This window comes from Pantherophis guttatus, chromosome 1, assembly GCF_059756535.1.
Source record: "Pantherophis guttatus breed Tessera chromosome 1, ASM5975653v1, whole genome shotgun sequence".
Classification (NCBI taxonomy): Eukaryota; Metazoa; Chordata; class Lepidosauria; order Squamata; family Colubridae; genus Pantherophis; species Pantherophis guttatus.
The window spans coordinates 46,876,712-46,904,173 of NC_142063.1; the positions used below are offsets into that span (position 1 = coordinate 46,876,712).

At 38.6% G+C, this 27,462-nt stretch overlaps 1 protein-coding gene across 2 annotated transcripts; it reads right to left on the reverse strand.

The window, feature by feature from the left end:
• Positions 1-10,188: 10,188 nt before the first annotated feature.
• CALM1 (calmodulin 1) lies at positions 10,189-27,079 on the reverse strand. Of its 2 annotated transcripts, XM_034418312.3 has the most exons (6): positions 26,978-27,079; positions 22,963-22,993; positions 20,133-20,276; positions 14,454-14,560; positions 11,747-11,882; positions 10,189-11,568 (listed from the first exon to the last, which is right to left on the reverse strand). In XM_034418312.3, exons 1-6 carry the CDS (start codon positions 26,978-26,980, stop codon positions 11,540-11,542), a joined length of 450 nt encoding a protein of 149 aa, XP_034274203.1. In that variant the 5' UTR covers positions 26,981-27,079; the 3' UTR covers positions 10,189-11,539. The 2 variants fall into 2 exon arrangements, with proteins under 2 accessions (XP_034274203.1, XP_087729126.1); XM_087873000.1 differs by lacking the exon at positions 22,963-22,993.
• Between the last annotated feature and the right edge of the window lie 383 nt (positions 27,080-27,462).

Consider the following 27,462-nt stretch of genomic DNA (forward strand, 5'->3'; position numbering starts at 1 on the left):
GGCAATAAAAAGTTGAAGTGATCCATACACTTTCAGTACAGAAGATGACTACATGTTTAATAACATAAAAATTTCACATTGCAACACACTTGGCTGACATATTTTCTTTCTGCACACACTATACTCAGTGGAATGTGTGTAGCTCTAAGCCTGTTTTAAAATTTGTGTTGGCTGTCCTCAAGAAAATTCCTGTTTTATTGTATGACAGGATGAAAAGTCAAACTGGCAGTTCTAAGTACTACAACCATCATACTTTATAAGATGTGACCTGATATTAATTATATATAGGAGAATATCTACATGTCAGTGTTCATTTTACTGCACTGGGAAGAGTTTTCAGATTCCACAAAAGCCTGAAGTTCTGCAGATGTTTATTATGAGCAAGAATACTGCCAGACTTGATCTACCAAGACAAGTTCTTAGGCACAAAAGCCATTCATTAAGACATCTTACCATAATTGTCTGCTTCTTTAGGAAGGATCAAGATCTTCCATATAAATCTACATGTCTCTTAAAATCATTATCAGAGATTTGTATGTATCCCAGCATTCCCAGAGAGATGTCAAAGTAAAATCAACAATCAGCTAATGGAAGCTTTTCTCCATAATGGCCTTCTGCAAAGTCACCAGATATTTCCTTCTAAAGAAAAGTTTTTGAAACATGAGTAGTTTCAGTCATTTTATTACTTTTATGGTTATTGTAGTTATTCTTTATGCTTACATGATTAAGGTTGTCCTATGTTATATGTCAGATGATTGGCAGCATCTGCCCACTTTTGGCAGATCTCAAAAAGTTATGCAGTGTCATATCATCAGGAACTATCAGAGCGATACTTGGAAATTTAAAAAAAGAAAAAAAGAAGAAGGCAATGGCAAACCATGTCCCTATTTTTGCTCAGAAAACTATATAGAATGTCCATGAAGTTGACTGAATTTAAAAGGATGTATTCATACATAAATATTTACATACATATATTTGTGTGTGTATGTGCGTAATTTAGAAACTGTCCATCTCTCTCAAAGAGTAACTATGTTCTATGTATTGTTAATTATTATTTATTAGTTCAACTTATGTAGTTAGTCACCTTGAGCTTGTTGCTGAAAATTTTATTTTAAATTTTATTTTATTTTAAACCGACATATATTACTAAATCAGAGATGTTAAAAATGACTAAATCCGAGATTTCCTAAAATGAACTATGTATGTTAAAATTTATTTCATGATCTATCCAGTGGCCAATCTGAAGTGTGTGGAAGGAAACCAAGAAGCATAAATCTATTCTTAAACAATTGCATAAATAAAACCTAATCTTATCTTAAGCCTTTCAATTGATTAATCAATTTTACTTCAAACTTTAACCAGCAAGAAATACAGAACAATAACAATTAATCACAAATCTATGCAATATCTCCGTAACATAAAAACACTGTACAATAACATAAGATGTACAGGTATTTACTATGAGTCTATAAGAATAAAATCAATAAAATTACTATAAGTGTACACATAAAATCTATTTACTGCAAAATACCTGTGGGATTAAAAACTATGAACTAAAAACTTGAAGTCTATAAACTATTAGATTTATTATAGTATAAATTTGAGGCTAAAATCTATAGCACTCGGAACAAAAGATAGATAGAGCTATGCAGCCAAGGTCTGTCAAGCACTATAAAATGGATTTAAATAACGTATCTTAAAATAACCTAACCCTAAAATAAGATAGATACAAGGTTTTGTCTTTTAGAGGAATTCCTCAAATTTTATATCTTAGGATAGAGCTGCCAAGTTTATCTCAAATTTGTTTCTGCTGGGTAAAATTGTGCTATTTTTTCCCCTCTTCTACTTGTTGCTGGTATCCTTAAAATTTATATTGACTGTTTCCTAATATGATTTGATTGCTTATTTGTTCCCTATGACTATCATGAATGTATCTTGTTTTTTTATGTATACTGAGAGCGTATGCACCAAGACAAATTCCTTGTGTGTCCAATCACACTTGGCCAATAAAGAATTCTATTCTATTCTATTCTTTCATTCATCTTGAAATTTGTTCAGTTTCTTCAGTGAATAAAGCCCCAAATACAATTTTGTCAGATACTGGCTTTTGAACACCCAGTGTGAACTGAATTAAGGCAGAATACTATGGTTGTCAGCTTTTTTTCCCGAACACCATCACTCTGCTAAACAAATAATTCCCTCAACACTGTCAAACTATTCACTAAGGCTGCATTACTATTACTATTAGTCTTCTTATTGTTCCTATCACCCATCTCCTCCCACTTATGACTGCATGACTGTAACTTTGTTACTTGTATCCTTACGACTTATTTTCACACTTATAACCATTGCAGCATCCCCATGGTCACATGATCAAAATTCAGACGCTTCACTTCAACTGACTCATATTTATAGTATATCGGTTGCAGTGTCCCAGGTCACATGATCACCTTTTGCAACCTTCCGACAGGCAAAGTCAATGGAGAAGTCAGATTCACTTAACCGTGTTACTAACTTAACAACTGCAGTGATTCACTTAATAACTGTGGCAAGAAAGGCGGTAAAATGGGGCAAAACTCACTTAACAATTGTCTCACTTAGCAAGAGAAATTTTGGGCTCAGTTGTGGTTGTAAGTTGAGGACTATCTGTACTGTCTTCAGTTCTTAATGGATTTATTCAGCAGGCTTGCAGTAGGATCTCCTTTAGCAAACGAAGGTCTAAGGATACACTGTCCTGGGGAGGAGAACACATAGTTTCTGCATTCCAACTGAGTGTAGCACAGTCCATTAGGTAAAATATGCTCACTGGTGGGTGGGTGGGATGGACAAAATTAGCATTTGCAAGAAAATAAAGGCTTTGTATAAGCCTTTCATCAAATTTTGTCAAGGGTTACCAGATATCTGACATGCCAAGGAAGACACAGACAATTGGAAAGAAGGACAAATAGTGGGGAAACGAAGACATGTTTTTAACTTTCTTGGCATGGGCAACAAAGCTGCAAAGAATTGACTTAGGCCTACATGTATGTAAAACTATTTTTTCCAGCATCAGAAAGACTGGTCTTTTTAAACTCAGTATTTTTTCCAACAAATTTTTATTTTTAAGAGGATGCTAGCAATAACATAGAATTTTTTTAAAAAAAATATTTTATTAGTTTTAAAAGTAAAAGAATGGACATTGCTCAACGTCTCTGGTTTCTAACATTTGCATCTAAATCAAGTTAATAAGTAATCTATTCCTTGATCTATATACAGATTTACATATCTCCTATTTCATTATATATCAAGTATGCAGTATTTTACTTCCTAAACAACTATGCATGTATTTAATAAACCTATATTACATTCACAAATTCAATATACATTGATATATTGATAAGCAATAACATAGAATTGATAACCTGTTTTCAACTTTCACTGTATGATGAGTCACGTGATCTCTAAACTACAGTGATCATAGATTTGAAAAGGCTAGATTGAAACCTATTGCTGGAATCGGAAAATAAATTAAATAACGTACATCTCTTTTTGTCTGTCAATGGATGAGGGAAAGGAAAAAACAAACAATTTACAAGGTCACAATAAAAAAAGTTTCAATGATTACTATTGTGGAAACAATCCCAGCACCAGCAACCCCATTTCCCCAGGACCCTCAAAAAGCCAGACAATATTTCATTTTAAAGCTATACCTGCTAGACAGAGGACATAAGGTTAAAAAAATAAAAGTAAAATAAATGTCTGGTAGAATTTTAGCAGTTTTATGTGCTGCCACTAAAATTAAGGGGCTCTGGGCAACATGTTTTCCAGGTCATCCTCAAGCACAGGGGTGCTTAAATATGGCCTGCAGGGCTGGCCTGGAAATAGCAAAATGTCCATTTGGCGGGCAAAGTGCTGCAGGAGGCCATCCAGGCTGAAAATGAGGTGCAGGGGGATCATGCACGCCCCTTGTGCCCCGCTTTGGCCAGGAAGGTACAGGGCGCCCTGTTTTGGGCAGCAGGAGACATCTATCCCATTCCCCCCGCTACAATGCTGATCCGGCCCTTGAAGAAATCCAGTTTGACATCCCTACTCTAGCATATTTTGATCTGTGCACTCCCTTCTCTCTCTCTCTCTCTCTCTCTTTCTCTCTCTCTCTCTCTCTCTCTCTCTCTCTCCCTCCCTCCCTCCCTCCCTCCTTCCCTCCATCTCTCTCTCTCTCATTCTCTCTCTCTCTCTCTCTCTCTCACACACACACACACACACATATATTCTTTTTATATCTCAACAGTATCAATTCCTTATCTCCTTGCTCTTCCGGTGCCTTGACCTGCTGGCTTGATTAGCAGAGAAGAGGGAAGCAGAGAGGAAAAAATTGAACAGTGAGGAAAAGAAACACAAGACTTATGGCGAGGGGGCTTGGGGTCATCCAGGCTTTGGACGTCCACCCAGATCCACCTCCAGGTTTCCATGATTTAAAGATTTAAAATAATGACCAAGGCTGTATTTTGGTTCTGATGCCGAAGTGGTTATCGAAAAAGTTTTTCTTCAAGTTCTGATTCAGTTTGTTTCATATTAAAGCTGCTGCTTATTCGGCGACTCTTGACCCAATTTATCTGATATGGAATTTTTTAAAAAAGCTCTCTCAAGCATCCATTAAGTGAGAAAGGTTGGTGAATTGATACTGGAATGTAAGTACATAATAATATTGTGCATTTTTAGCCTCTCTTAAAAAAACTGTAAAATAATCTGATAATTGCTATTAGGAGAAAACAAAGAGTGGGATGAAGTGTCTTAAGGCCAAATGTTCTACCAGATGGCTGTTTCAAGTGCTTTCCCCTGGTCTTTGAGCTAGCAGAAAAAACATCCTGGCATAAATATTCTGTCCTGACTGCCATAACGACAAGCCCAGTGAGTGGTGTTGCCGTTATATTTTTAATGAGGGACAAGTTAAGAAAAACATTCAGAGGATTTTCCGTCTTTCATTTCCCCTACCACCAAGCATTAGCTGCCAGCAGCAAAACCCTCACAATCACTCTCTCTAATGTGAACAGCTGCTTGGAATGGCATGTTTAATCCCTGTCAATTGACCAAGTAACAAGTTGCAGGTGATAGAACGCCATTGTACCATGACAGAAATGATACAATAATGTACTTTCGTGTTGACATCTGATGCCAGTATGTAAGTCAAGTTATTCACATGATATCATATTTCCCCCCTCATATCTTCTGCAGATGCCCAGAGTTAGGCGGGATCAAGGATTCATCTTGCTCTGCTTTGTATTTTCCAAACTGGCAGCCGTGCCCCTGTGCAGAGCACAAGAGGAATACAAAGCATCTCATTTTTCTGAGCAACTACTATTCAATGGCATACCGTTTCTAAATATGGAGGTTCTATTGAGCTATCGCAGTCAATTGCAGCTGATAACCCTGTTGTCCCTAACTATATTGTTACATTAATCCGCTAATTAAAAATGTCCTTCTAGTCAACGTTAATCAAGTTAATGTCACCATAATTCACCAAGGTAAAGTAGTAGCAGAGCATGTGATATTATATAAACTCTAGAGAGAAGCTGATGCTGCAAAGTTCCCATCTGGTTCACTGAACACAGCAAGTACATGAAGGGAGAGAGAGTTCTTACCTGGCAGATTTCATGAACAGAGAATTACATGCAATCATATGTCCAAGGCTTCCAACCCCTCATCCAGCTCAACATTCTAGCACATATGGCAGTCAGATGTGGTATCTGCATCATTCTGTGAAGTGTCCTTTGTAGTTTTTTTTCATAGTTTGAAGCTTAACAATTATACGGCTATTTGCCTAAGGAAAACTGATCTCCTCAATTTGTTGCCCTGTGAATATTTCATTGACCTTACCCTGGACTGTCACTTGGCTAATGGAAGGCAGTTCTTAAGTAGCATGTAATTTCAACTTGACCTTTGTCAGCATTATTTCCAAAAGCAAGGAAATGTTGCTTACTCCTACCATGCAGCTGAGAAAACTACGGCCCTCCAGATATTGATAAACTATCATTCCCAGCATCCTTCCTCATTGGTTATGCTAGCTGGGGCTGATGTTCGGCAATATCTAAAAGGCTCCAGGTTCCTCATCTCTGTTTTGTCAGGTTGTTCATCTACTAGAATTCCAACTAGAATTATTATTGTCAATAAATATCAGTAATGTTTACTTGCATACTTTCAGTTTGTAGATTAAGCATTTATACCTCACTGTTCATCCTCTCATGGCTACTTATATAATAATATAATAACCAACTTGTTCCTTGTTATATTGTTGAGCCTTCCAAAGGTTTGAAGTAGTTTAATATGCACTTCAGAGATGGGTTTCAGCAGGTTCTGACCAGTTCTGGAGAACCGGTAGTGGAAATTTTGAGTAGTTCGGGGAACCAGTAGTAAAAATTCTGACTGGCCCCGCCCCCATTTATTCTCTACCTCCCAAGTCCCAGATGATTGGGAGAAAATGGGGATTTTGCAGTATCCTTCCCCTGGAGTGGGGTGGGAATGGAGATTTCACAGTACAGATTTTTCCTTGGAGTGCCGTGGGAATGGAGATTATACAGTATCCTTCCCTTGCCATGCCCAAGCCACATCCACCAAGCCATGCCACACCCACCAAGCCACACCCACAGAACCGGTAGTAAAAAAATTTGAAATCCACCATTGATGCATTTCCTTTCCCAGTTCTATCCTCACAATACTCCTGTGAGGGGATTGAATTGAGAAATAAGGACTTGCCCAAAGTTATCCAATGGTTGAGGTTGACTCTACCTAAAACCATCATCATCTTTCTTAACCAAATTGTAGTGCAGTAGAAAACAAAAAACCAACAATACAAGGGTTGCTGGAGAAACTGCTTGACTCCCACAGTATCTGTATGGCTGATTCAATCTTGCGGGATTGATATACTCCAGGTTCCTTCATTTAAAATGGACCAAGGAAATATACCTTTCTCTGGAGCAGTGCCTACCTTCTGGAACAAGGTTCTTCCTGAGGTCCAGATAGTGCTCCACTCTGAGGTTTAGAAGAGCTGCTAACACTCAGCATTTCACCCAGGCCCTTGGCAAAGGAGAGGGAAATCCCTTGCCTCATGAAGCTTACCCTCTTTTTATCTTTTCACGTTTATTGATTTTATTGCAATTTATCTTTTTGATAGTTGTGAGCCACCCAGAGTCATTGTGAATTGGGTGCCATACAAATTTAATAAATTGTTCTTTTTATTATTACAAATAAACCCAATAAAATGAACTCAAAATCCAGTGAACAATACTAAAACAACCAACACAACAATAATAATCAGTGCCAAGGACCAAATGTCTATATTTGTTACAAATATTAATATTTAGAATATTTAATTTTAAATAAATTAGAACTATCGGCTAAATAGGAACGTGATGCAACAACCAGGCTTGCTCTTTAAAAAGGCTTTTTATTTTGGAATAAAGCCCTTTGAAACATCAAATTTCTATGGAGGGTGGGAATTGATTCCATAACCTGGACTTTGCCATCCTGTCTGGGGTTTGTTAAAACTCTGCTATCAGGTCTAAAAAGACAATACTAATGTCAGGTTCTGGGAAATGGCCAACAGAATGTTGTGTAGAATTTGAATTCCTCACTCCTAGTCCAAAATTGTAAAACTAGATAGGAATACAATCTAAAAAGATTTAATATGAAAAAGTAAGTAGATGGATAAAGGGGAAAAAAATTAGATTGTGTAGCAGTGGACAGCTCTGATGAGGGTGAATAGTTTCGCATAGTCTCTTGTTTTCTATCAAGTCAATTGAATCATTCATAAGGGCCACTGTTCTGAAACTTTTTTGAGTATTCCACTCAGCTCTTGCCCCAGGGACACCTGCGTTCTTGCTTTAAAATGTCAATAGGAATGTTATTAAAAGGGTCTGTCACTATCTCCTGTAACACCAGCCTTGTTATTTTGCTGTTCCTCGTGGAATGGAATGTTCTGAATGCTTTCCTGCCAAGTGTGACTGGGTGGCAAGAGTAGGAGAGATCTGCAATTTAATTATTTCAACATCACTGGAAATATGGAAAGAACATCTCTTTGGAGAACAAAAGCATACCGAAAAATACAGAAGCGAGCGGAAACGAGCTACAATGCATTGGTTTTTGGTTTTTCTTCATCGAGTCTGAAATCCTGCTCAGCTAGCTTCTTTGCCATTGTTACTTATCTGGATACCGAGTCAGTGTGACATCATGACTATGCATAAACTAGAGGTGAATTGCTGTAGCACAATGCCTTGCTTTTAAAAATGCATGCCTAATGTAAGATAGGGATAAAATACATACATGTAGCTGCATTTAACCCAAAAGGTTGTAAATCCTTTACATTTTTAAAAAGGAAAGAAATAACTGGTTAGGATTAGGGTTGCAATATCAAGAATCTTCCTGAACATCCTCAAGTGAGTGGGTATGATGCTTCACAACAATATTGTGGATTTTTATTTATTTTTTTTTGGTTGATTTGAGGGAGGAAATCGGCACCTTAACCGTTTTAAAGAATTGCACCACCCTGATTTAATATGGGATGTAAATCCAAGATTTTCATGCACCAAACGATTTTGTAAGAAGTAGAAACCCAACCACAATCTTCTATTCGCACAAATAAACCTGATATAACTGAGCTACATCTTCATAGTTATCCATTTCCATTTTCCCTTTGAAACACATATTTCTGCATCATATTAATCTTGAATTACTTTCTGAGAGCACTGTATTGTGGCAGCACTTGGTTTACCTTGCTAAGCTACAAGCTAGAGGGTTGGATCTAGGGAAGTCCCATTAGAGAATATCAGGCCTCTTGGCTAGACTGAGAAGTTAAAAAACATCTCAAATGGTGCCAGTAGCAACTGACTTCCTTAATGTTGCTAAGGAAACTGCATAATTATCTCCAAGGAGTCATCAAGAGACAATCTCAATTTTTACCTTCACACTTACAGAAGAAAGGGAATTGGGACCAAATAATTATGGCTACATTGGAGTTACAATTCTAGTTTTATAATTAAGAAAATTTGCTCCCTTGTTTTTCCCCCCCCTGTAGTTTCATTTTCAATCTGACAATAAAGAACAAGTCCAATAATCTATCTTCCTAAACCCTTTGTTTCTGTAGTGCCTTTTCCTCTAGTTGAAGATAAAAACTGAAAAATTGTATTCCAGTTGGATTTTGTTTTTCAGATGCTTTTGCAATTTTTTTTAAAAAAAATGCAAATACAGCAGCATGGCAAACTCAGCTCAATTAAACCTTGATGCTATCTTGACCTTCTGTAAAAATCCATGGAAGCAGAAAAATTGCACTACACAGTGCTCATTTGCAAACACACAAGCATTCAGATACTTGTCCACTATAGCAAGCTATTATTTTTCATCATTTGATCTCATTTCTTTGGGTTGTCTGATCAAATAATGGCACGGAATTTCCAGCTGAGATGTATGGATTTTCTTTTAAATACTTTTTGAAATATCAGTTACAGAACTTTCAAAACAAAATGGTAAATTTTTTTTATTCTAAAGATTCTTCTCACTCTTAATCCAAGTGGTTTCATAGTTCCATACATATTCCTTATTCACATTACTGTATTTTGCTGCAGATAGACGACAGTCGTGCCTTCCATATTTTGAACAACCCTTGTAATTCTCTGCAATTGTTGGTGTTATTGAGAATTAAGTCCAAAATCTCTGGAGAACAGCCAATTGCCAATGTACACACTAAAGAAACGTTAGCAAACAAGCTCCAAAACCTTTGGTTCCCTATCTTTTAACACAAAGAGCTAAGCCTTTTTTGAACAAAGCTTAGTTGCAGAATTTGAAACCCTCATTGTAGTCTATGCTTCTGCATGAATGAAGCCATTATGAGCTGTTAAAGGATATATATTTAGCACTCTGCCTTATAAAGCAATATATGGACCAAAGCTGAACCTGAACGCTTAAAACTTTCATTTGAATGTGTACTTGACTCTAGGACTCTTTCATTGGACCCCTACTTTATTAAAAAGGAAGGAAAAATTTAGCAACAAAGTTAGATATCTTGCCGATATGCAGCTCCTCACTAGACTAGAGACTAATAAATGTCAGTTCTAGCATTACAGCTACCATAAACCAGGAATAAAAAAATGGTGCCACTTCCCTACAGACTCCGGATGAGTCAGAATCAAACAAGCCAGCGAATTAAGATTGTCATAAAGATGAAAGGCAAGCACAAGTTCATTTATTTATAGCAAAGGTCTTGGGTTACAAGAGGTCAGTTCTTGCCATCTTGAAGAAACATTAAACAGGTTAAGTTATTGCATACATGTGCATTATAATTTAGCAGCAAGTCATTCACAGAACACATTTTTCTTTTGTACTGCCGCCTTACCTTTTTTTTTTCTTTTTTTTTTTCCCTTTTTGGTTTAATCTCTCAAATTGTATAGAGATAAATCTTTTTCGGCTTTTACAAAGCATGTAACACCACCTTTAAGTTAATGGTCTTTTATTGGAAAAAAGACTAGCATTTACAACTTGGAATGGACATAACTGTACTATCTTGAACATCGATGTTGATAGTTGTGCTGAAGTCCACAGGCTCCTCTGCCAGCTCCAAGTCTCGGTACAGTAAATTTTAAAACTGCAAGAGAGAGAGAAAGAGAAAGAAAGAGAGACAAGGAGAGAAACAGAGAGGGAGGGAAAGAGGAGAGGAGGGAGGGAGGGAGGGAAGGAAGGAAGGAGGGAGAGAGAGAGAGAGAGAGAGAGAGAGAGAGAGAGAGAGAGAGAGAGAGAGAGAGAGAGAGAGAGAGAAGGAGCATGTACCCAAAGGTGCTCCTGCCCTTTGGTAAAGATTTTGTTAAAACTTTTTAGAACGGTAATGGCCCAACATCCGTTCCACAATAGTGCAATGCAGACAATTTTAAAATCAATGTAGTTAACACAGAAATGCCACCAATTTGCTTTTGGAAACAAACTACAGCTACATATTGGTGAGCCTTCTCCACCTCGGATGGGGAATGGGGAGGGGGGGGTTGCCTCTAAACTTTTTCCAGTCCTCAGCCACTTTGCTGCATACCACCTGAGGTATAAAACAATTTTGAAAGTAACCAGCTTTGACAATTTTATAACTACAGATTCAGCCAGAACCCACTTTTTGACAAAAGAGTGATTAGGCTTTTTTTCCCTTTAAGGTTTTTCTCCTTTTTAAAACTGTTTTAATACAAATGTCTGACTGTGCTCAATTGTCAAGCTGCATGCATGAAAAACTGGCCAGCCCAAACAGAGTAATAGTTATTAGCAAATGGAACTTTTTGAGGAGTTCACTAAGTGCTTTCTTATTTTTAAAAGGCAGTACAATTATTTATATTGGAAAAAAAACTGATGGCTAACTTGATTTTTTGGGGGAACAGGACCACCAACCATTACATGCAGTTTGTGGACAGAAGGTATTTCAGCATTCAGTTTTGCTATACAGAAACAGAATGAATAAATGAACATTTTTTTTGCAAGAGGTAAGTAAAAGATTCAATTTGATTCTTCTAGAGGAAAAAAAAGGTGAAAGGAGATCTCTTCATTTTGCAGTCATCATCTGTACGAATTCTGAAAGAAACAAAGGAACATATTTTTAGCTTTTTCAGAAATTAAGCAACCTGTAATGCAGAAATTCCTTACCTCACTATATTCTAAAATGTACAAGATTAACAATCCACAACTTCTAAGACCTCACTGTAATTTCTGCTCTTGCAAAATTCTATAGTTATAGGAATCCACATTATACCTTCATAGTTAACTTGTCCATCTCCGTCAATATCTGCTTCTCTGATCATTTCATCTACTTCTTCATCTGTTAACTTTTCTCCTAAGTTTGTCATAACATGACGTAATTCTGCTGCACTGATGTAACCATTGCCATCCTGGCCGGGGGGGGGGAAGGGGGAAGGGGAGAGAGAACAAAATTGAGAGAAATATAAGATTCCAGAATAAACTTTACAATACAACTAAACATGGCAAAAATTTTGGAAATGAAAGAACCTGGAGGGATAACAGGACAGTATTTCTGTTAATCAAGTATATGTTTTGATTATAGAAGTTTGTAAATTCAATCTCTGGTATCTCCAGCCCAAAGATCAGGGAACAACTAATAGGAAAACTAACATTTGAGATCTTAGAAAGGTGCTGTAGCAATAGCTAACTCTGGGCTAAACCTGTAATATGGCTCCTTTCTATGTTCTATGTTTTTATTAACTTTATCCTATATATATTGTCCAGAATTTAATTGTATTAGTCTTAGGGAAATGTGCAAAAAACATATCCTAAATCTCTCAGGAATGTAGGATTACCAGAAGAACAATAATCTTTTAGTATTATGTAAAATGTTACTGTTAGGCAAACATTGTAAGCAGCAGAAGAATTAAGGTTTAATTCAAATCCAAGTCCTCAAACTATTTATTTTGCCATCTTAAAAGCTTTGTAATTAGATTTAGAATCAATGTTCCAATCTTGTTTCATTCTATTGGTTTACTTCTTATACCATGAAGAACGTTTCTAATATGAAATCACTTAAAAATGCCAATAAAGTTACTGAGTGTCCCATCAGAAAAAACAAATTATCAGAATCTAAATATATGAGAACAGTGTCTTTCTTCTCAATACACTGAGAAGTTTCTCTAACTCTACCAACAGCATATATCTGAATGCCTAGATTATCTCCAATGACTTTGAAGTCCTCTAGAGAACAGCAAGAAATTCCCTCCCGTGGGAAAAATACAAACAAAAATGTTTTTTTAAAAAACAGAAACCTATATCATACAAATATCCTAACAGTACCAAATAATCGAGATCTATGTGCTGAGAAATCAATGTAAGAGTGAATTTTAAGTTATTGGGCTGGTTCAGAATGCTTCTTGCAAAGTTGTTAACCACTTCTTAGTTTACATTTTATAGGAAATTTGGGTATTTGTTTCTAAAGGTCTAATAAGACAGGATTTATTGCAACTATTCTCAACCTAACCTTCTCAGGAATGTCAGAAATGCAGCTCCCAGAAAGTTTTATTGCCTAGGAATTTTTGAATTTGCAGACCCAACATATCTGGCAGGCTCCTGATTGGAATGACCAGCTTATTGACCTGAGATGATGACATCTGATCCAAGCCACCTCTTCTCTTGGAAGAGTACAATTTAGAGCTTACGTGCTAAAATAAAACATGCTTTAGACTCTATGAAAGATACAATTCTTCATTTAGGAGGTGAAGATGGGATAAAAAATAGACCGTTCAAGTTTTGACCTTACTGAACACAAACAAAGAGAAAAGACTCATTAGCCAAACCCGAGCAACTCTGATTGTAACAGATACATCAACTCGGTAAGGAATAGAATAGAGTAACAGAATTGGAAGGGAGTTTGGATGTCTTCTAGTCCAAACCCCTGCTCAGGCAAGAAATCCTATACCATTTCAGACAAATGATTGTCCAATCTCTTCTTAAAAAATTCCAGTGCTGGAGCATCCACAACTTCTGGAGTCAAGTCTGATTAATTGTTCTGTCAGGAAATTTCTCCTTAATTCTAGATTGCTTCTCTCCTTGATTGTTTCCATCCATTGCTTCTTGTACTGCCTTCAGGTACTCTGGAGAGTAGTCTGACTCCCTCTTCTTTGTGGCAACCCCTAAGATATTGGAACACTGCTATCATGTCACCCCTAGTCCTTCTTTTCATTTAATTAGACATACCCAATTCCAGCAACCATTCTTAATATGTTTTAACCTCCACATCCCTTAATCATCTTCGTTGCTCTTCTCTGCGCTCTTTCTAGAGTTTCAACATCTTTTTACATTGTGGTGACCAAAACTGGATGCAATATTCCAAGTGTGGCCTTACCAAGGCATTATAATTAGAAACAAAAAGACCTGGTCTTAATTTTTCACTTAGTCATAATGTTCCCAGAGAATCCAAATAACTTTCTCCTACAGTGAAACAGACACCAGGATGGCAAGCCAAATCAGGATTGCTATTTGCTTCCCCAAACAACAAAGAACTTTCTTAATCAGAGCCATTTCAATTATACATTACAATGCAATATACTAAATTGTTTGCCACAAGCACACTCAATACAATTTGGGCAATTCTGGCTTTTTGTTAAAGGCATCTTATACACCACTTGTTTTCACTGGACATATTTTTAAAGATATGCAACCAGTAAACAGTATACTGTGGAAGAGTCCTCATTCAAGATTTCAAGGATGCGTTTGCAAAATATCAATTGTTTCCATACAAAATACATTACAGTTCTCATATTATGTTTCCCTTCCAAATAGTTTTGCTAGGAAGATAAGTCAAACAAAGCAACCAGTTAGAAGTTTGATTGTGAATTGCAAATTACAAGACTCACTGGACTTTACTAGGAGGACATCGGCTTTTAGCAACAAAGAACAATTCCAAGGAAACTGTAACACTAGCACCCACCCCACAGTTAACCTTAAAATCATACCTTATCAAAAACTCTGAATGCCTCACGAATTTCTTCCTCACTGTCCGTGTCCTTCATTTTTCTAGCCATCATGGTCAAGAATTCTGGGAAATCAATGGTGCCATTGCCTGTCAAAAAAAGACATAGAAAGGAAAAAATATGTCCAATTGTATTTTCAACTCTATAAAAACAGAACTTGTTCTGTCTTCTTCCTCTTAATCCATTCCTCTTTAGTTAAAATTTGTTCTGTAACTGAATTCTCATATATTCTTTCTAGTCAAATACCTCAATGAAGTTCTTTCATATTGTTCAGTTTTCAATATCTTCATTCACCTATTTTTTTCTTGACCTACCTCATTTTATCAAAGATGTGCTATTCCTATTGCCTTCAACATACTTTTATGTTTTTCTTGACATGCCTAAGCCTCACTGTTGTTTAACATTCATCCTATTCACTGCCTTTCTACCAGATTTACATATCTTAAAATTGTATAATTCATTCTGCTAAGGGACACGGTTTAATCTGTTTGTTCCAGTTCTTCACCATGAATGTATAATTTAGAATCACTCTCCATTTTCCCTATCAAACATCACTACTCTTGGATATATTCACTTTTAGATCCATACTCCTTGTTGCATTTGACATTCACTGGAAATCATTTGGGTTCTCAGCCAAGTTATAACATCATATGCATGCTATCAGTTTTTTAAAAATAAAAACCTTTTTTTTTTTTGGTCATAGGAGAGTCCCTTTATACCACCAAAGATTTTAGATATAAAAGATGCAATTTCTTAGCAGATGTCAATTAGTTCAACTGCCTGAACTCCTAAATTGCTTTGAAAACATCACGTAACTGACCCCAAATTTGTGCTCTCCAAATCAAAGGCCATTGCAAGTGGAAATTTCAGGATTTGGGAAAGACAGAAATGAAATTTATTCTCCTCTACTACCTGCTCAACTATGAACTGGAAATTCTTAGTTTTTACATAATCCAGATTCTCTCTCTAGTTTTAATGCTAATTTATAATTTCACAGTCATTCTCTTCTCTTTAAATACCAGACTAATTTTCAAAGGAACTAAAAATCTGACTGCTAATCTTGGGAACGACAGGACTGCAGATGACTGGAAGGTCAACATTATGATGTCTTGTTCAGCACATGATCTATTCCTTACATTCAATACTCAGATTCTACAAACAATCTGAGGAACAGATCTTCAAAATTCTCAAGGGTGTGTGGTTTATTTTGGAAGGGATATTGTACAATTGGCCCCAATGAAGGCTTTTCTTAAGCACTGTTCTATATTTGTAGGTATAAGCAGTGGTGAAATGTAAAATTTGTTACTACCGGTTCTGTGGGCGTGGCTTGGTGGGTAATATGACTGGGTGGGCCTGGCCAACCTTTTTTTTTTTTTTTAACTTTTAAAAGCATTTTTTCGGCCGAAGAGGTTGTAGAAAAAATGCTTTTAAAAGTAAAAAAAACAGCCTCTGATGAGCGTGCGGCTCAGCTGGGCATGGGGGGGGGGGGGAGGCAGGTATTTTTGCTACCGGTTCTCCGAAACACCCGCCATCGCTACCAGATTGGGCGATCCGGTCTGAACCTGGAGCATTTAACTCCTGGGTATAAGACAAATTAACCAATTATATGCAGACAGTTATTTTATTAAAAATTGGTTCTCATGTCTTTAACACATGATATACAATTGTAAGCTTTCTCAAATTTGATGCCTTCCATTTCTACACAGCATATTGGTGAAGAGTTATGGCAGTGAATTATATCCTGTCTTGAAGATAACAGCGTAGTAATGCTCTGAATCTCTTCCACTAGATTACTGGACTAGAAATTATTTTGTAGACAAGACAGGATGATATAAATAGTTGTAAGAAAATGTTAGCTATTCTTTGCAGATTAGAAATTTATTTCAAAAATCGGGAACATCTCTGATCAAGATGTCTTTTTATAACGTTCAAAGTACTCAAGCTCTTATTTTGAACTCATTTGTATCACAAGAGGATATGCAGGAGCATGATTGGGCTTTGATTCCACATGCTCTGCTCTAGAGACGATTTTTTTAACTTTGAAGAAATATTTGATCCCCGATGAGCACTGATAATATTACCTAGATTGGGTAATCTGCAAGAAAACCAAGCTCAGAGAGCACGAAGGATCCCTCATTTCAACTGTGAGCTACAAATATTCTCCTGTTCCCCCCATACTCTAAGGAACAGTACCCAGAGAACTCAAATATTAACACATAAAAGGTAAAAATGGTTAAACAAATCAGTGAACAGTTATATTAATCACACCCAGTTTTATTTACATATAGTGTAGCCAATTCAAATTTAGATATTGTTCTAGCCCATCTATTTCTTTTTAAGTGTCTCTCTCAACAAGCCACTCAAACATTTTAAGCAATGCAAATAATTTTTCTTTGGCAGTCAGAAATATTCTCTATGTTAAGTTTCTCCAACCATGCCTATACTAGGGTCCCATCCTGATTAGGATTGATGCCATGAAGATGCATGATAAAAAATTTGCAGCTAGGCAATTTGTAATTTGACTTGAAATACATAGCTCCAATACACGATTATCTCACAGCAGGTAGTAGGATTTAGCCAATTTTGGCTGACTTTGGAAATGCTAAGAAGGGTCAAACTATTAGTAATAACACGAAATCAGGAAATCCCAGCCTAGACTGGAAGTTGAAAAACACCCAAGAAAGCAATGGCAAGTCATATTATAATCACTAGGGAGATTATAATAAACTCCAGGGAGATAAGATCTCTTCATCTAGAAAGTTGTGTGGCAAAAAAAAAAAAAGTTGCACTGCAAATTGCTTAACACATTGTAAGCCGCCCTGAGTCTCCGGAGAAGGGCGGCATATAAATCAAATTAAAAAAAAAATTCTCTTGCCATTAAAATATTTTTTACTCAGAATTTAATCCCGGATTTAATTTAGATTTGGAATCTATCACAAGGACATGGTAGAGAAAGCGGAGTCTATCTCTCGCCAAGCTACTCCATAGCCCACAGGCTAAAACTAGAGGGTAAGAAGATAGATAAACTGTTGCCTATAAGGTTTCTATTTCACTGACTCCATCTGACAGTCTGCCAAACTGAGTGCATTCTACTCCATTTGGAGATAGGGATACTATTAGCATATTGTCTATCCTGCAACCCAATAGTCCCTCTTCCTGAGCTAGCTGTTCTGACCTCTGGCAAGGCATTGGTTTACTCTAGGCATTTTGTTCAGGACATATATTAGGTGTGGTTTTCTGCTTGAGTGGAGCTAGTGATTTGAAGTTGGGGAAATTATGGTAACTCAACTGGCATGGTCAGATCACCTTCCAGTGAGACTGGCAGACGATGGAAATCTTAGTTAAAGCAATCCAATTCAGGCACCCGATGCATTTGGATATTTACCATAATGTGTTTAGGAAATTTCCCATTTTACTTATCAGCTATTATGTCAATGCTCGGTCTAATCTATGGAATTTAGAGATGGGCTGAATAATGGCCACTCTTTTCTCTCACACAGCAAGACCAAACCAGTTCCAGCAAAGAATATGAAAATAATGAAGCAAATGACAAATGGAACACAAGTGGACAGGAATTGAACAGGAATTGAGCACTACTTGAAGATTATGCAACAGCTAGAGAAGAATTAAAGAATGCTTACTTCTCTGCCATCACTCCATCCACATAAGAGGCCAGCCTTGCTTTATTGGTACAAGTGCCATATTCTTCAACAATATGTTGGAGATGCACAGCCAGAATTGATGGGCTAAGTTGATCAGCTGTGCTCCAACACCGTTATGCAAGCTGCACTGGCTGCTGGCCTGCTTCCAGGTGCAATTCAAGGTGTTGGTTATTACCTATAAAGCCCTATGTGGCACGGGTCCAGGTTACCTGAGGAACCATCTCATCCCAATGGAATGGGCTCACCCCACTTGCATCAGGAGAGGAGGTATACTGCGGATCCCATCAGTCAAGAAATTTCGGCTGGCAGGATACAGGAGAAAGCCTTCTCTGCTAAGGCTCCTACTCTTTGGAACATCTTACTCTTCAGGGTGAGATCTGCTCCTGACCTTCCATTAGGATCTGAAATTCTGGCTCTATCAGTTGGCTTGGAGTCCCAATGGAGACTTGTCACCGGAGGTGGTTGATGGACTAACAGCAGATTCCACCTCACTTCCTGCACACTTGTTCCCTCCCACCCAATCTTTTTACCATAGTTTATAATATTGCCACTAGTGGCAAATAAATTTAATAAATAAATAAACAAACAAACACACTTGGACAAATCATAGGGAAACAAATTTAGCAACAGCTTGTCCCATCACTTGGAATTTTGGGACTAGCTTTATGGAGAGATGAGAATTACCAGCCAATAATTTAATTATTGCCTTTCTTGACTGATTAAGACAGGACTGACATGATGGTAAAGAGAAGTAATCTATGTGTCACTGAGGGAAGGATGTATCTTAATTGCATAAAGAAGGGAAGTAGTCCATGCAAAGAAGACCCTCCTTTCCCTTGGCATTGGCAATCTGTGCGATATAAACAATAATTCCATTTCTGGGAAAGTTAACTGAGAAGACCTTACGATTCCAGACACAAATGAATTATGCTAATCATTGGGAGCCATTTTAATCATGGGATTACATTGGCAAGGGTCTCTGCCAGAACCAGATGTGATGGAATTAGCTTTACTCCTTCTCTTGGGCTTCTGGGAAAGTTTTGATACCATTAACCATGATACCTTTGGGATCATCTGATAGGATTGAACCTTGGAAACAAACACCACTTCACAGCAGCTTTGATCCTTCCAGTTTGACTCTGTGTGGATTCACCATCTGGCTTATCTATAATGTCCCATAGAGTTATAATCTGTCTCAACATTTATAGAAAACTGCTGGGAACAATAATCAGACGCCAACAGTATACGGAGGAAACTTTCTCATGATGCTGCTCTTTACCATCCAATCCACAGAAGTCAATAACCTTGAAAGCTGGGTTCCATTTATACCTACTGTGTGTGCTGTGACCTTTCTTGAGGTAGTTGTATTTGGCAATGGTTTGCCTTGGTTGCATTCCATTTTGTTTGCTGTAACACTCATCATAAGGAGCTACTGTTGAAAAGAGTGGAAACTGCAATGCAAAATGCAGCTGACAGATTGCCACTAACAGCGATCATGTGATGTCTGTACTAAAAGATCTGCTCTGATTATAAATTGCTTATGGGACAGAGCTTAAAGTTTTGATATTAACCTTTACAGTCCTAAATGGCTTAGGTCCTACTTACCTAAAATACTTTCTCTCCCATTACAAACTTGTTTGCCTGTTAAGATCTGCAACAAAAGGCTTCATCTGGCATTAGTCCCAGGCTACACATAATGTATTTAATTAATATGTGAGTGACAGCAGCTATGCCAAGGACTGGAATAAATAATATTCTTAGCAGATAGGCTGTATCTTCATGTGCTGTTTTATTTAGATTGCCCTGATACAGACACAATCATAGCTGTCACTAATACATGGCAGATTTTATTAGGAGTATAAAGCCCAGTTGTAATTAGTTGCCACAAACCTTCATATTCTGTAATTTAGAACTTTTACCAACACTGAGTTATGAGTTTGAAGAAACTGAATTATGTTCATGTATGAATGATAGCTGGTTCATTCCTTCATATGCTTACCATCAGCATCCACTTCATTAATCATGTCTTGCAATTCTGCTTCTGTAGGGTTTTGACCCAGCGACCTCATGACAGTCCCCAGCTCTTTGGTTGTGATGGTGCCATCACCATCTTTGTCAAATAAAGAGAAGGCTTCCTTGAACTCTGAGGACAGGGAAGAAAAAAATCATCAGCACTCAGCAACCAGATAGCACTATGTGTGAATAAATCTTCTCTCCAGTGAACGATGCCACAGTGAACAAATTAAGGACATGTTCCATCTTTTTGCAAATGTATTTTGCATTTGTGTTACTAATTTAACAGCTATAGTGATTCACTTAACAACTGTAGCAAGAAAGGTCATAAAATGGAGCAAAATTCACAACAGTCTCACTTAGCAACATAAAGTTTGGGCTCAATTGTGATCATAAGTCAAGGACTAAAACTTACTTAGTAAAATGCTCATCAGTAAAAGTGCAGTAATTCTATGGATGCAAATTGGGGAAGATCCAAGAAGAAAGTTAGTATAGAATAGCTAGACAAGAGCAGCATCCTGAGACAGAGAAAGTTATTTTGGCCTACAATGACCATTGTACTGAGTCAACAAAGAATAATCCAAACCGTGTATAAAGCATCCATTTCCATAACATCAGGACACATTTTTGGATATGAAATATGGAAAGTAGGGTTCAAAATCCCACATATAGCATATATGGAATCAGTCTCCTTTTCTCATCCTAACGTACATCACAAGAATCCAAAATCCCATGTCCTAAAAAAACTTGAAGTCTGGGATTGGGTGGCAGTGCGATATGGTAAAGACAGCTATGACATTACTGATACATAAACAGATAATTATATTCATAATATATTGCATTCATAATGATTATAAGCTCATTAGCTGCAAAAGAAACCTTGTTTTTCTCTTTTGAAGGAAAGAAGAAATGAGTATAAAATAGTTTCCTCTTAGACACTGCACACATAGATTTTTTTAAAGCCTTTACATTGTATACAACATTTACAGTTGCATAGCATCTTCTTCTCTCACTGCACTTAAAACATGTCATCCAGCGAAGCTAAATAAAAGTATTTCACAGAACACCTAATTAGCTTCAGTATGATGTCATTGTAGATCTTTTTAAAGAGAATAGGCAAATTCATGGAGACTACCATGACAGCTATTTCTTAGCTCCAGGTCTGGATGCAGTTAAGTCTCTCAAACATAAGTCCAAGGACTTACAGAATTCATGTCCTGCTTGTTGGTTTTCTGAGGACACGGTTTCAATGTGAAAAACAGGATCCTAATCTAGATTGCACAAATCCCAGAAACAGAACATGAGTAAAGAATTCTGCATGCCATAGACTTATGCTTTGATTCAACCAAGCGGTGATGTTCTTAAGGATTCATTCCCACTTGAGATCTCTTAACCCTGAAAGGTTAACTATTACCCCATCCTGAATACACAATAATACCATAATACATCAAGCTTCCTCAGTTTGATGCCCTACAGATATACTTGAACAGTAATTCCGTCACAGATCCAGTGACATGATGGCGGGGGTGATGTCATCATGCAAATCACACAATTTATATGTGTGTGTGAGAGAGAGATTTCTTTGGAAAAAATACTTCCAAGATTGGCAAAAATGTAAAAAAGAGAGATTACTTGCAACAGAAGTAAGGTTTGAATTAGGGATTTCTTGATTCATATCTCAGACTCTTAACCATGATGCTGCACCTGCAGCATTACTATAAGCATAACACTCACAGGGAGAAATGCAATCAGGCACGAAGCTCTGAATGCAAGGTGTGCAGTATTCAGATCCCCAAATGGTTCAGGTCCAACATAAGCTCATTATACTGGTTGGCAGTTCCTTAAAGAAGTTGTGCCAAGAAAATAAGCGCTAAGGAGTACAAGTCAGTGCTCTCTTGCCTGGTCCTTAACTCAACCATCTCAAGCCAGGTGACACACTCATGCTGTATGTGAAGTATCTTTTCTATTTCACAGCTGAATTTTGCACACTTCTGCTTTAGAGGATGAGAGAACAGAAAAATCACAAAAAGAGGGAATGACTACTCAGGACTTTTCAGCCCACTCTTGACCTAGCCAATGCAATTGTCTAAAGTTCCCAAATTATTCTATACTACTTTTTCCCTTCGGTATATTTAGCCACAACCTTCGGCAAACCAAGCAGAAACCAAAAAGTAACAGAAGGGAAGGGGAAAAAAGGCAGCACTTTGTTTAAATTTGGCAAGAGCCATTATTTTCTCTGAAAAATCCCAACTACTTTTTAGCTTTCAGCACTCTCAGCACTCTTTTATTCTGAGATAAATATGCCTTGATACAAAGCTATAAATAAACATTGTCAATTTCATGAGAAACAGTGCTTTGCACAGTAACTACCATCCAATGCATTAGAAAGCTTCAGATCTTTAATGTTGAAATAAGTGGTCTTGATTGGTACCTAAGCAAACGTACAGAGGAAATCAAAAGACCGTATCCATTTCATAGTTACATTTGTTATATTTATACAGCTATAACTGTGTACGCAAAAAAGGATGTGGGTTGCATAACCAGCCGGTAGGTTTCAATTCCTATGGTAACCAGTTATCTAGATAGAAACGAATACAAACATATATGTTTTCAGGAACATATTTAACTTGCTGAACGAAAAACAATTTAATGTGATGTTTTCTTGTCTTTTTAAGATCAATCCACACCAACAGGAATGTAAAATCTTGAGAAATAGCCAAGCGATGGCAGCCACCAAGAATGTTCTGCAATATTTTTGTATTCACAATAAGTTGCTAGGCCAACAGAAACCATCTCCCTCCAATTAGAATACTCACCAGCAATCTGTTCTTCGGTCAGCTGATCGGCCTATGTAAAGAATAGAAAAGTATTTCAGAACATTGTTTACCTGTAGCTATGTCAAAGCACACAATGCAGCAGCAACTCAGAGGCAAGATGACATAACATTATATTAATGCTTGGCACATCCAAGAGCAATTGGTAATAAACCATTCTTCTCTTCAGTGGATCGTGCAAACAGAACTGAGACAGCATGGGGGGAAAGAATATGAAATACCCAGAAAGCTGGAGAGCCTTCTTTATTACTCTGATGATCAAGAAACAGACCCTCCCCCCTTCCAAATGCATTTTGCATCAGGTTTTCATGACAGCCATGAGATTACTGATCCTACCACTAAGCAACGGGTAACAAAAACAAGCCTGCAAAATAAGGACCTAACTATTTAGGTAATTTCTCTTCAAGAACTACACACCTTGGTATGATGTATTTAGCACTAAATGCTTTTAATTTTTTTAAAAAAAAAACATCTGATAATCTTATTTTTTTGTCAAGGCAATCATTGGAACTTGCTGATCTATTAGTTTTGCAAAAATAAAGCATTGCTTTCAAGCTTTAGTAACTGTCCTAATCAATAGTCCCACTCTGTAATATCTGACAAGGAAAAATGGTATTCTGCTCTGTATGACACTGTCAGCGCAAAGAGATTATGATTTATTTAAAACATTTATATAGTCAGTTATTTATGTAGAGTTGGGTTATAAGATGTGTGGCTACATAAATGCTTTAAAAATAATTAATTAGCCTAATCAATATTTAATAGCTTAGTGAGAAAGATGCAAACATATATTTTAAACCTGCCGATGAAATTACAGATTTTCTTTAAAAGGTTGCTGAATTTGGAAAAATTATACTCTTATCCAAGTATTGAATGTCTCCTCTGAAGCTTTGTTCTAAATAGCTATTTGATGCTGCAAGAGTCATATCCAAATACTGATTTCCTGTTAAATATGCAAGATGGGTGGATATGAAGATGTGTCTGGAAGTTTACTATGAAATTTGAAGATCAACAAATGCGTCAAAATCCTCTGCAGTTTGAAATCCTGTTGGCAAGCATAACTGACTTCACAATGCAGTGGCTTGCCAGCGATTAAAGGACATCCCAAAGTAAGCTTCTCATTAAAAAAAAAAAAAGTTGCAGGATTTGTACACACCTAATAAGCAACCCTGTCTTCCCAGAATCCAGTTGCTGGATGTCCTTTCGGTGAGGCAAGTTGGCATAGTGATTTACATAACATATCAGAGCAATGCAGAGCAGGAAACTGGACCACACCTCAATAAAACGAAGAATGCAAATCAACAGAACTAGAGCGTATGAAGCCCTCTGTCTGTGATTTGAAGGATAAGAATCCAGGTTTTATACATTCAAGTTTTGATCTTATACATTTTTTTTCCACATAATATATAATAACATCTAGCTTGGTATTTTAGGCAACAAGAACAAATATGCCTTACTTTGGCTACCTGATGAAAGTAGCTAACATGGTATTAATCAGCCACCCCGCCCATACAGGGTTGTGTGAAGGGGAATCAGATCCGATGATGTAACCCCTCCCAGCGGCAAAAGGAGACACACCTGGGCTTTTCCTTTCTACTATAGGAAATGAAAGCTGAGATTTCATCCCTTTTCTCAAGATATCATGCATTTCACAATTACACAGCAATTCTAGCTAAAAAAATAATAAAATCCTGAATGAAGACCAAAGATCATCATCAACTAAAATGCTCTTGGGAGATGTCTGACTAGTAAAATCTAACTGCACATTAGGAGAAAATGAAACATAAGGGTCAGTTTCTACAATGCACCTGCACTAAGCAGCCTTCCCTAATTGAATGACTTCCAAATGGGTCAGATCACAACATGTGTCCAACACATTTGGAGGGCTCCACTATGGGGAAAAAAAAAAAACCTGGTTGGAAAGGCTTCCCCTGACTGCCTAATGCACAAAATGTGACCTTGTCCAACAGCCCAATTGTGATCCATACTTTTTGGTACACCAGACAGCTATAGTGTCAATTTTAGTAGATTTAATAGATTGAGATTGCTTTATAAACAGATCTTTTTCACTCTCCATTCCAAAAATCACTCAAATAAGCCCTCTTGTACAAACAAACTCACATACAGTGCATTAGTGAGCTTTTAAGATTTTTGTTCAGGGCTTCTAGGAAATAATTTCCAGTTGCTACTGTAAACAGCATGGATTTTTATCCTCTCCTAGCTTCCCACCTCTGGGGATTAGTAGGGTGGAGGCTCAAGAGGAAGAAGAGGAGGAGACATGATGTAATCCAACCTTCAAAGGTAGTTTGTTTGTTTTTTTTGCAATTGCTGCATTTGAGGGTTTTGGAAAATTATTTTGGGGGGGTGGGGAAATAGTGCAATAGTCGCAGAGGTTCTCCCTCCCCCTACGCAGTGCAGCTGGTGTAGAAACTGTGATAGTTTCCATCACCCTTCCCCTGCCATCCTCCTAACCCTGAATGCCATCTCCTTCAGCCAGCCTGGTCATCTACTTTCCTCATCCTATCTCCACCAGGAAAAAAAAAAAGGCACATGCAATCATCATCAATTTTTTTTAATAACATCAAAATTATGGCTCTTTACATTGCATTTTCACAGGGCAGGGTTCTGCTCCATCTGCAGCCATATCAATGCCATATGTTGAGCTCCCATATGGTTCTAACCAGGAACTTTCCAGAGGTATGTCTCAGGGTAGTCCCTGTCAACCCCCGTCATCAGCCAAGCACATCTGGAAGGCACAGGGAAGGGGAAACCTACTCCCAGAAAACAACCCCACCACTTTCTGAATGTCTCCCCAGCTAAATAATCCAAACGGCATCCGCCAAAATATAGAATAAATTCATTTTAATGTGGTCTTGTGCCCAATGAAGGCCTGATCCATTTTCCCCAGCCTCCGCTCATTCCTGCCGAAGATACCCTGTCTTTATTCTTTAGGGGAGCATCTAGGCTTAATCTTAGCCCTGTCGTTTTGCGGAGGGGGCGAAAGGCCGCTCCCCAGCTACAACACAGGAAATCTCCGCTCCGGAGAAGCGCACGCAGCACCTCTGACTACAGGCAAGGCGCGGCCCGTTACTACCTCGCCCCTATGACGTGGGGATGTGGAGAGGAGAACCAGGGCGCTCCTCCCGCGCAATTGCCATCCCGTCTCCCGACACATTTTGCCCCAAAGTCCTTGCAAATAAAAACAAAATCGGGAGCTGCTGCGGCCGCCGCCGCCGTGCCAAGCAAACGGATCGGCCGGTTCTCCAGGCAAACATCGCCCCCTGTCCGAGAACAGGCGGATCCGCTACTTTCCCAGCCCAGGCGATCGCTGAACTCTGAAGCATCCCCACCCAGCCTTGGGCGCTAACTGGGAGGAAACCGGCTTGTACTCCTTGCAAGCGAGCGCCAACAAGAGCGCCAGTTTCCGGCAAGCGGTCGCGACTTTCTCCGCACACAAGAAAGCCCAGCCGGCTGCTCCGGGGAGGAAGCGTGGTCGTGGAAAGCAAGTGAAAGAGACCCGGGCGCGGGACGGCGACTTGCAAGACCGCCTTGAACTTCGCCTGCAAACCTTCTGCCCTCCTCCACAGCCCAAGTGAAAACTGTAAGCAAAAAAAGGACAACCGCTGGGCCAGGACTGTAAACGCTTCGCCCCATTCAAGAACTCCCCCATTCCCACCTTCCATGCAAAAGAGCGGATCCGCTTTCCAGCAGATCTCAAGGCGCAGGGCCCGCTTCTACCTCCGCTCCTAGGGCGCAGTCCAAGCGGATACCCCCACCTCCACCCCACCCCCGAAGTTGGCAAGGCATAAGTAGCGAAAGGGCAAACGCGTTGCTATTCGGTTCCCGCCAAGAGTCGAAAGATCCAACAGCAGGTTGTAGGAAGTCAAGCGACAAAATCCAGATGTTTCTCGTCCGTGCTTTAAAACAAAACCCGACCAAGAACACCAACCAGACAAAAAAAAAAAAATCCCTCTCGCGGTAGATCCAAGCTACCTACCATTGCGGTTGGCGGCGTTGGCTCTCTGTGCTCTGGCGAAGGTGCAGAAGGCAATCAGCAGCGAACAGCGTCGCTTCCTCCTCCCTTTGCCAGAAATGCTGTAGGTGTGAGGCTGCGCGGAGCCTTTTTTATAGGGAACGGCGTATCCCTCCGCCGGAGCAGCGCCTTTCTCTCTCTCCCTCTCTCTCTTTCTCTCTCTTACTCTCCTCCCCGGACTGGGGCTCACAGTAGCAGGACTGCAGCAGGCAGCTCTGCCCCTCCACGTCGCCTGGAGCCTCCCTCGGTTCACTCCTCTCTGCCAACTCAGTGGCCAGTTGCAACAGTTCGGGCTCTCCGCGGGCGTCCGTTGGACGGGCGCAATAGCAGCGGCCACGCTACAATCCCGCGCGCCCTGCCCTCCGGGATTATTGCTGCGGATGCTTGGCGGAATTTAAACATCCTGCGGAGTCCTGTTAAGAGGCACGATACGCGCCTCTGCTTTTGGG